The 10,674-nt window shown below is 43.1% G+C and overlaps 1 protein-coding gene across 3 annotated transcripts in view; it reads right to left on the reverse strand.

Annotated features, from left to right (window-relative positions):
* GMPS (guanosine monophosphate synthase) overlaps positions 1–8,404 on the reverse strand; it is a 78,314-nt gene extending 69,910 nt beyond the window's left edge. The window contains exon 1 of one of the 3 annotated variants that reach the window (XM_078432221.2): positions 8,336–8,404. In XM_078432221.2, the coding sequence (XP_078288347.1) occupies positions 8,336–8,380 (45 nt within the window). In that variant the 5' untranslated portion in view covers positions 8,381–8,404. Of the gene's footprint in view, positions 1–6,610; positions 6,745–6,796; positions 7,233–8,335 lie in introns of those variants that run through there. The other 2 variants (XM_060639042.3, XM_060639043.3) reach the window with 2 other exon arrangements.
* Positions 8,405–10,674: the final 2,270 nt, after the last annotated feature.

The following is a 10,674-nucleotide window of genomic DNA, read 5'->3' on the forward strand; positions in this document are numbered from 1 at the left end:
AAATACTGCAGCCACTTTGGAAAAGTCTGACAGTTCACCAAAAGGTTAGACACAGAATTACTATATGACCCAGCAATTCCACCCCAGTACACATCCAAAAGAAATGAAAACTTATGTCTACACAAACACTTGTACAGGAATATTCATAGAACCATTATGTATAATATCAAGAGTGTCCATCAACTGATGAATGTGTAAAAGGTGGTATATCCATACAATGGAACATTATTTGGTAACAAAAAAGAATAAGGTACTTAACACATGCTATAAGACAGATGAACTCTGAAGGCATTACACTAAAAGAAACCAGTCACAAAAGACTCCATATTTTAAGATTCTAGTCATATATAATGTTCAGAAAGGCAAATCTTATAGAGACAAAAAAGATTAGTAGCTGTCTAGCATTGGGAGAAAAAGGCAGATGGCCAGAGGGCTGATTGCTAAAAGCTACAGGATATCTTTTGGGGGTGATGAGAATGTTCCAAAATTGACTGTGGTGATGACGGTCATACAAATCTGTGAATATACTAAAAACCACTGAATTGTGCCCTTTATATTGGCACAATTTTATGGTATATGAATTATATCTCAATAAAACTGTTTTAATAAAAGTGAAGAGTAGAATCTAGGTGTATGCCTAAATGGTGACTAAAATTTCTTCTAACTTGTTAGCTTGAAAATTTTTCATAAAATGTTAAAGGAAAAAAAAAATGTTAAAGGAGGAAGGGGCACCTGGGTGGCTCAGTCGGTTAACCATCGAACTTTGGCTCAGGTCATGATCTCACAGTTTGTGAGTTCAAGCCCTGCATCCGGCTCTGTGCTAACACCTCAGAGCCTGGAGCCTGCTTCAGATTCTGTGTCTCCCTCTCTCTCTGCTCCTCCCCTGCTCATGCTCTCTCAAAAAAAATAAACATTAAAAAAATTTTGTTTTAAGTTAAAGAAGGAAAAATCACAGCACAAAAAGTTTCACTATTACCAATAAACACACCAAAACAATGATTTATCTGTATTTTTATATTCATCTAAATTTTCCCAAATTAATTTGGGATTCTTCATCCAAAATGTGTCCAAAGCAGCATTTTAGAATTCTGGAGTCTTAAATTTATATTCATAATGAGACTCAGAGGAGAAGAATTACTAAGACTAGTTCTCCAAATTATAGACAAGGTGAGGGTGTCTTAAATTTACATAGATCTCTGTAAGTTTTAAGAGAGAAAAAGGATTCTATTCTCCTGGTGACAAACAGGAATAACAGAATTTTGCAAGTCCAGGCAGCTTTAAAAGTTTGGGAAACATCTGTTATGGTAGATTAGAGCAGATTATTTTACCTTTTGGTCAGTTTCAACACTGTTGGTTCTCATCTTTTAGAAAACAAGCAATTTGACACTCAATTTTTAAGAATTTTCATAACTCAGAATTTTATTAACTCAAAAATAACTACTCTGATATATATATTAGGATTAAAGTTTAGCCAAATTTTAAATACCTGTCACTGTGAAATCAAGATCCAGACTCAGGACAATATGTGCTCTATAACTGAAGTGACCATATGGCAGTTTGCCCAGAACGATCCTAATTTACACCTGTTATTCCAACACCCCACCCAGCTTAACATATTCTTCAGTTTTACACATTTGCTTATGAATAGCTGCATTTAAGTAACATCAGATGGGTTTATTATACTTTCACTTTATATTTCCACCTTCTGACATGGTTTTGTCTAGTTCTGCATAGAGTGCAGGTGCAATATACAGTTCTCACTTCTAACTTCAGGTTCAATCTGATAACCCATTTTTTTATCCATTTCTGATAAAATGAAGTACACTTGGACCCTCGGCAACTAGGGATAGCTAACTCTATCCAGTCTTGAGTGCTCAGTTGTGCCACACAGCCACTGCTCAGCTTGCAAGATGCTCCAAACCTGTAGGCCACCATCCACTAGGTCAATGGGAAATGTGAATAAGGTGTGTGTAAAGTATATGCAAAAAAGAGATGTCGTGTGTTTCTGCACATAATGTTCAGACAGTAATCTGAGCATTCTTGCTACAGGAGTTTTGCCATTAATTTACTATATTGCATGAATCCAAACTTTTTGTTTGGTAATATTTCATTTTACAGCAATTACAAATTTATTTTCAGCAACTTCTTTTATGTTCTTTTATGTCCTTATACGCCCCAGTTTAGACAAAGAGAATATATGGTCACACTATTATAACCAAACATCTTACTTCCTATCACATTATAAAGGCCTATATCAGGGAATGTACAGACATAACTATATAACCATGTCCTTAATCCTCAAACCATGAACCTGAAGCCATGGCAAGAGCCCACCAATAAGAACACCAACTAATAGGGGCGCCTGGGTGGCTCAGTCAGTTGAGGGTCTGGCTTGGACTTGGGTCATGATCTCACGGTTCAGGAGTTCAAGCCCCATGTCAGACTCTGCGCTGATAGCACAGAGCCTGGAACCGGCTTCGAGTTCTGTGTCTCCCTCTCTCTCTCTCTGCCCCCCCCCCCCCCCCCCCCCCCCGCTGAGGCTCTGTCTCTTTCTCTCTCAAAAATGAGTAAACATTTAAAAAAATTTAAAAAAGAAGAAAACCCACTATCACATTATTACTATAGTAAAGCTATTTTTTTTGAACCACTGTGATTCTTTTTTAATTTTTTTTTCTTAACGTTTACTTATTTTTGAGACAGAGAGAGACAGAGCATGAACAGGGGAGGGGCAGAGAGAGAGGGAGACACAGAATCTGAAACAGGCTCCAGGCTCTGAGCTGTCAGCACAGAGCCTGACGCGGGGCTCAAACTCACGGACCGCGAGATCATGACCTGAGCTAAAGTCGGACGCTTAACCAACCAAGCCACCCAGGCGCCCCTGAACCACTGTGATTCTTAAGCAAATACAGAAATGTCTCTATTCTACAAAATGCATGAAAAAAATAGCATTCTATTCTACACAACCCAGAATTATGTATGCTATACAAATACTCAAATTCTATGAGACTACTTTTCCATTGATTCACAAAGTGCTTCAGAATTGTTTTATCCCTGAGGACTTCATTCATCTTGAGCATCTAACAGAGTTTAGGTTAGAAGGAAACATGAAGACAATTTAAGCATCATAACAGAGATACATTTTATTGTTCTGTATAGCAAATAATTATTCTTTATTTCAAACAGCATCCTTTGGAATATAATTCATTAAATAGCCTTTTAAAAAGTATCAAATACATTTGAACGAGTATAAGACAAGTCTACATCTTTAAAAAATTCTTAAAAGACAATCATCTACCTTAAGTAACAAATTGGCCTCGCTAAAGACAAGGCTATCTGAGGTTCCTGGAGGAATTTCAAAACCTTCCCAGTCTCAAAACCTTCCGTGTCTAACAACAGGAAATAATAAAAACTATTCCTTTTGTAACAGCTCTTACATTCTAGATGAGCATCTTCACAAATATTTTAAAATCTGAGGCAAAAAAAATCATCTTTGACCTTTCAAAAAAATATATACTATAAAGGATTATCATAAAAGGACAGTTGTCAATGCGTCCCAGGTAAAAAATCTCATCATCTTTCAACTCAATTCAAAAACTTAAATTTAGAAATGCCAAATTTAAAAGTTTAACATTAGGGGCGCCTGGGTAGCTCAGTCGGTTACGCGGCCGACTTCAGCTCAGGTCATGATCTCACGGTTCGTGAGTTCGAGCCCCGCGTCGGGCTCTGTGCTGACAGCTCAGAACCTGGAGCTGCTTTGATTCTGTGTCTCCTTCTCTCTCTGCCCCTCTGCCTCTGGAGCTCTGTCTCTCTCTCACAAAAATAAATAAACATTAAAAAAATTTTTTTTTAAATAAAAAAAAAGTTTAACATTAGATGTCATTAAAGATTCTGTATCACATGCAATCAACTTTAAAAACACATTAATTCAAGTATGATTACCCTAGTCAACATTTGAGGAAAGGTGATGGAGCAGGTCCCACCTCTACTGGAACCAAGAGTCTGAGGCTTAGATAAGGCAAAAAAAAAAAAAAAAAAAATAGGGAAACCTGACACGGAGTCCAAAGAACAATATTCTGATAATCCTGCCTCAGTAAAACAGAAAATAGTTACTATGTCTCATACTTGACCTATATACAATTCATATACAACATCAAGTAGCTGTAAAAAGTTTTTAAAGACATTATTAAATATGATCTTAACTTCTTAATTAAATAACATTATGTCAACTCCTTAACCAAGAAAACAATAACCTCTGCTTTAGGTGGTTAACCATTCAGCCCAAATGCTTTTACAGATTTTAGGTCTCTCCCTGATTTCTATCACGTAAAAATGTCATTTTAGAATATCCTGATATAGGGGCGCCTATAGCTGGCTCAGTCAGTAGAGCTTGCAACTCTTGATCTCCAGGTTTTTCTCAGGGTTTTGAGCTCCACAGTGAGTGTAGAGATAAGAAAGAAAGAAAGAAAGAAAGAAAGAAAGAAAGAAAGAGAGAGAGAGAGAGAGAAAGAGAGAAAGAAAATCCTGATACAAATTGAAATGTGCCAGGATAGAAATTGAAATCACCTTTTTAATTTATGAACCAGGATTCACATACAATTGTCAGAAACAATCTATGCGCAAAGTAAGCTTGCGGCCAAAGCTTGAGGGCAGTACTTGTATTTCACTCCAGAGAAGAGTAATTCAGGAGTAAACTATAGAAAAGAGATACCTACTCAGATTTCCAGGCAGACCTCTTAGAAATATCTCATTTCACCTACTTTACTTCTACATCTGTTTACTTGTCAATACGATGTCAATGACATATCATAGTTTAATTGTAGGGGTTTTTTTCTCCTTACTCGTACGTGGAATAATAATATATTTAATGAAGTATATTATTTCCCTGATGGCTCCTCCTGAAAATGCTTCCAATCCGGTTCACATCTATTAGTCCAAAATAAAAATACACATGCTTGAGTATGCTGTAAAACATAAAGGACCTTGAAATTTAAAAAAAAATCAGCAGTTCACTTGAAGCTCAAATACATCAAATTGATCAAGACTCTTTAAAATGCAAGTTAAACCAAAGTGTCAACTAGAAAAAAAGTTTATGTTCCATACTCCTGAGACAAATAAATTGGAAACTGAATCTTTAACTTCCTGCTGCCAGTTAATTTCTGAAAATACTCTTATACCACTACATATTTTTCAAAGTCTGTAAATTAGGTTTCAGTTCTGTTGGTACAGTCATTTCTTCTATGAGCACAAAGCTAAGTTATAAGTCTCAAAAGAGAGAAGAAAAATGCTTTGCAAATGTACAGAGTGTAAAGAGCTGTACAATGAGGTTTACATTCGCTTCTGAGGTCTGAAACTACTTCAGGGTCTTCATTTACCTTCATAATCCTGAGACAAGAGCTTCACCGAGTCTAAGCATCAGTTTCCTCGGTTTAAAAGCGCATATCGCTACCTTACTATCTCTTCTCATTTGCTCAACAATTAGTTTTTGAATGTTTACGAGGAACTAAGCAATCATTAGCAAAAATGGACCTACTAGCAAGTGACACTTAGGCAGCACCTTGGAAACAGAATACCATGAGTAAGGCACTACTATCTGACTTAGAACACCAATTCCCACCTGACTTTGAAAATCCCACACACCCGAATAAAATTTAAAGTAATTTCTCAAAGCGAGGCTCTAAACAGCATACAGGAGGTACATCTTGCTCAAGTTAATCCCAATTCAAAACTGCAGTTTCCCGCTGACAAAAACGACTTTGTAAGGGTCTGAAAGAACGCCAAGCAACGAAAATTTTAACACAGAAGTGAAAGCAAAGGTGCTCAATTTCAGAAGCGAGACGGACGAAGAGGTCTAAAGAAAAAAGTGAGCTGGAGGTGACGAGAAGCGCAGCGGCGGCCCAAACGTGCTCTCCCCACACCGAGTTAGCAACTTTTCCAGCACGCCGGGATTCCCCACTTCCCCAGCCCTCGGCGGTGGCGGCCGCGGCTCGCGTCCCGGAGAGGGATCCGCACCGCGGGGAGGGGGATCCACCGCCAACAAACGAGTAAAAGCAGCCAGCGACTGGGGGCGGGGTTAGACCCACGCTCCTGCCCTCGGAGAATGGGGGGGGGGGGGGGGGAGGGCAGCGGAGTGAGGGGCCATGGGCCCTGACCAGGGACTGACCTGGGGACCAGGACCGGAGAAGGGGACAAGCGAGGGGAGCCGCAGTCACGCGGCCTCGCCGCCGCGGACCCCAAGGCCGGCGTTAGGGTGCGGGGAGGGCCCCACCGAAGGCAGGCGGGAAATGGGGTGGCGGGAAGACGGGAGGCCGGCACGGCTCGAAAGCCGCACGCGAGGCCCCGACCCTGCCCTGCCTTCGGCGGGTCCCCGGAGGTCCACAAAAGGCCCCCAGCCTCTCGAAGGGACGAGGGTGAGGGCTGAGGAAGCAAACACGCACAACCCGCTGGCCTCCCTACCTCCACCCTCCGGCCGCGCTCCCCGGGCTCCGAGCCCCACAGCGGCGCGGGGGAGGCGGGGGCCAGCGGCGCGGCCGCGGGGAGCTGACGCCCTCCCCGACGCCCGAAGACCGGCGGCCGCAGGAACCCCGACACGCAGACAAAATCAACAAAGCACCTGCCGCTCCCGAGGAGAAAACATGCCACAGGCCCCGACCAAGGACTCTCCGACGCGCAGCTGCCCGGGCCGCAGGGCTGCGCTGACGGGCTGGGGGGAGGGGGGGTCGAGCGGTGGTTCCCCGGCCCCGGAGCCTCGCCTGCGCCCGGAAGCGGTGAGGCAGGGACCCCCACGCGAAAGACTGACCTTGGAGTCTCCGTTGCACAGAGCCATCGGGGCTGGGGCCGCGGCAGCGGTGGCCACACTATGAGACGGGGCGGTAGAGGGCTGGCGGGGTCGACGCCGCGGGCCGGGGCTTGAGAAGGAGGCCTGGTCTAGAAGCCGGCGGGCGCCGAGAGGAGCTGGCCGACTGCGAGGCGCCGAATCGAGCAGCAGCCGCGGAACGCGGGCCCCAGCGCCGCGGGAGAGGAGACCAGCAGCGCGCACGCTGCCCCCGCCTCCTGCTTCCGCCCCGGCCGGCCACTGGGAGGAGCCAGAGCCCGTTTGGCTAGGCAGCCAAACCGCGGACACCCCGCAGCTGCAGCCACGGCCAAACAAGCCCGCCTCGGAAGGAGGGGCCTTCGGGGCCCGGCCCCGCCCCCAGGCCCGTTCGCGCCGCCGAGGCCCGCCCCCGGGAAAAGAAAACCGCCGCTTCTCCGGCCTGCCCGCCCGAGGGAAGAAGTGCCCGCGGCGTCTGGCCCCGCCTCCGCCGCCAAAGTCCGCCCCATTTAGGAACCTGCCCCGCCTCCGCCTCCCCTGGCCTGCCCTTGGGAGGAGGAGCCCGCAGCTAACAGCCCGGCTCCGCCCTTCCCGCCCCCGCACCGGGCAACGGGCCGCGGGAGGAGGGGCCCTTGGCGGGCGGCCCCACCTTCGCCCCCAAGGCCCACCTCCGAGAAAACCCTAAGCCTCGGAGAGCTTGTTGTAGGCCTGCCTGCCGGCATCCTTTAACCACTGTGAGAGGCTGGGGGCGCGGACTAAGAAGCCTCCCGAGGGCTGGGTCCCTGGGGGAGCTCTTAGCCGTTTTCGCGGCCGCATCTCAAGTTGAGGGACGTTGAAGAGGCCAAGGCTACTATGAAGAGTTTTGTGGTAACATCTCCAGAGACATCAAAGCGAGACTTGCTCACATAGGGTCCCAAAAGTTCTACAACGGGTGCAGATTTTCAAAAGGAAGAGGTTTGGGAGCGGCAATCCGGTGGGATGGTGGGCCAGGGAACTGGCCGCGAAGTTCTGTTTGCACAGCCTCCAATGTTTTTATTTATTCTGGGGAGGGGGCTACAGTCCTTCCAGCTACTCCTTAGCACCCATCAAGATGAGTTGTTTAAATTTGGTCACCTGGGAGCCTAAATCGGGGTTGGAGAATAAGTAACACTTGGAACAGCTTCCAGATTAACAAAGCCTTCTAACAAATATTCAATTATTACAATACAGCCATTTGCTGAGCTCATGCTATGTGTCAGGCTCTAGTCCAGGTGTCAAGGAGCCTGAATAAGACAACCCGGATTTACGAAACCTCCATTTTATTCTAACCAATTCCGCGAAAGTACTGAGGTCGGGTTTATGTTCTTATACACTTTTTACTAATAAAAAAAAAAAAATGAGGCTCGGTGAGATAATGTTCGTCTCTGCCTCTCATTATAGGAGGTAAGGGGTACCTGATCTGGGAAAGGATAGACGGTTTATTAGTTTCAGGAACAAAAGGCCCCAAATCTTATCAGGCCTTGGAGTCAACGAAAGTATTTCACTTACCCTTTTTTGAGTTGAAAAATGGATACTTGAACTTTCTAAAGCCATGGATACTGGGCTGTCTTGGTAGGTCTGTATGAACCTACGGTGTAGTAAGAGGACGGTGTAGTAACCAATAGGAAAGACTCAGTTGCATCAATATTGACCCAGAATGGAATGGAATGTAATATGATGTGCCAGTATTAAGGATTGGCTAACGCCCATCTATACTAGATAATGCCTATTTTCAATATGTTCTGATGGTCACCTGTGTTTATGGCTAAGCATATCAGCATGTACCACAATCCTTAAATCTTAAGGTCCTCTGCAACTTTTGACTTGACCCCTCCCTTTTTCTTGAAACTGGATTTCTCTTATAGACACACCATTAGAGGTGTCTTTTCACCTGTAAAATTGTTCTTGGTCACTTTTTTTTTTTTTTTAAGGATAGCTCATGCTCTTTTGGTCACCTTTTCCTGCCCCTCTTCCTATATCTTCCTACAGGAGAAGGCTTCAGTGTTGCTTTTCTTCAATATTTCCATTCCTAACCCTCTTCTCATCTTAACTTTTCACCTTGTTTCTCTGGGGTTTTTAAAAATATAAATTCGTTTTAAAATATCTTTTAATAGGCCCTATAACAGCTCTCTCTTCCGAGCTCCAGATCCATATTACCCTGTAAATCCCTAGTTAGATGTTCAATGGCATTTTGGGCCCCAAAATCAACAATTCCAAAACGAAACTTCCCAAATGTCTGTGCCCAATCTCACTGGAACTATGATATTAGAGGGAAAACATTCAGCCTTTCAACCATAAGTTGTAGGTTTTTCATAGATAGCCTTCACCAAGTTGAGGAGGTTCCCCTCTGTTCCTGTTTTGCTGAGAGTTTTGATCAGGAATGGATGTTGTCAAATGCTTTTTCTGTGTCTGTTGAGATTATTGTACGCCTTTTTTTTCAGTTTATGTGGTAAATTACATGGATGAGCTGATTTGTAAATGTCAAACCAGCCCTATATTCTTGGGACAAGTTTGAAGGAATCATGATATATTTTCCTTTTTATGTATTGGATTTGTTAAATCTTGATTTCAAATTTTTGTATCTATTTTAAAGAAGAATATTAGCTTGTAGCTTTCTTTTAATGTCTTTGGATTTGGTATCAGGGTAATGCTGGCCTCAGAGAATAAGGTTGAAAGTTTGTGTAGAATTTTATTTATTTTTTAATTTTTTTTTTAGCATTCATTTTTGAGAGACAGAGAGAAATGGAGTGTGAGTGGGGAAGGGGCAGAGAGAGAGGGAGACACAGAATCTGAAGCAGGCTCCAGGCTCTGAGCTGTCAGCACAGAGCCCAACACAGGGCTTGAACTCAGATCATGACCTCAGCTGAAGTCAGACTCTTAACCCACTGAGCCACCCAGGCACCCCGAGTTTATTTGTTTATTTTGAGAGAGACAGAGACAATGCAAGCAGGGAATGGCAGAGAGAATCCCAAGCAGCATCCACACTGTCAGTGTGAAACCAGATGCTATTTGAATCCTGAACCATGAGATCATGACCTGAGCTGAAACCAAGAGTTAGACACTTAACCGACTGAGCCACGCAGGCACTCCCTGAAATTTTACATAGAATTATTATTTCTAAAAGAGTTGGTGTGGAATTCATTTTATTTCTTTCTTACATGTTTGGTAGAATTCACCAATAAGGCCATCTGAGCCTGAAGTTTTCTTGGTAGTAAGGTTTTTAACTACCAAGTAAAATTTTAAAAAGACATAGGGCTGTTCAGGTTATTTTTTCTTGATTGGTCTTTGGCATTTTGTGTTTTTCAAGGAATTTGTCAGTTTTGTCTAAGTTGTCAAATTCATAGGCAAAGTGTTATTTGCAATATTCTCTTATTATCCTTTTAATATCTAGACTCTGTAGTGATGTCAAATTTCTCATTCCTGATACTGGTAATTTTGTTTTCTGCTTTTCCTCAGTCTGGTTAGATAGCAGTTTACCAATTTTATTAATCCTCTCGAAGAACAGCTCTTAGGTTTATTGTCTTTCTGCTTTCTATTTCATTGATTTCCACTTTAATCTTTATTATTTCCTTTCTTCTTCTTACTTTGTGTTTAGTTTGCTCTTTTCCTATTTTACTAAGTTGGAATCTGAGATCATCAATTTGAGATCTTTCCTTTTTCTTTCTTTTTTCTTCTAACTTTCTAATATATTTAGCTCTATGTCTCTCCCGAAGAACTGCTCTACTGATATCCCACAAAATCTTATATATGATATTTTAATTTTCATTTGGTTCTAAATAGTGTCTAATTTCTCTTTTGATTTCTTCTTTGACCCATGGCTTATCTAAAAGCCTGTTATTCCATTTCCA

The sequence above is a fragment of the Panthera onca genome, chromosome C2 (genome assembly GCF_046562875.1).
Source record: "Panthera onca isolate mPanOnc1 chromosome C2, mPanOnc1 haplotype 2, whole genome shotgun sequence".
Lineage (NCBI taxonomy): Eukaryota > Metazoa > Chordata > Mammalia > Carnivora > Felidae > Panthera > Panthera onca.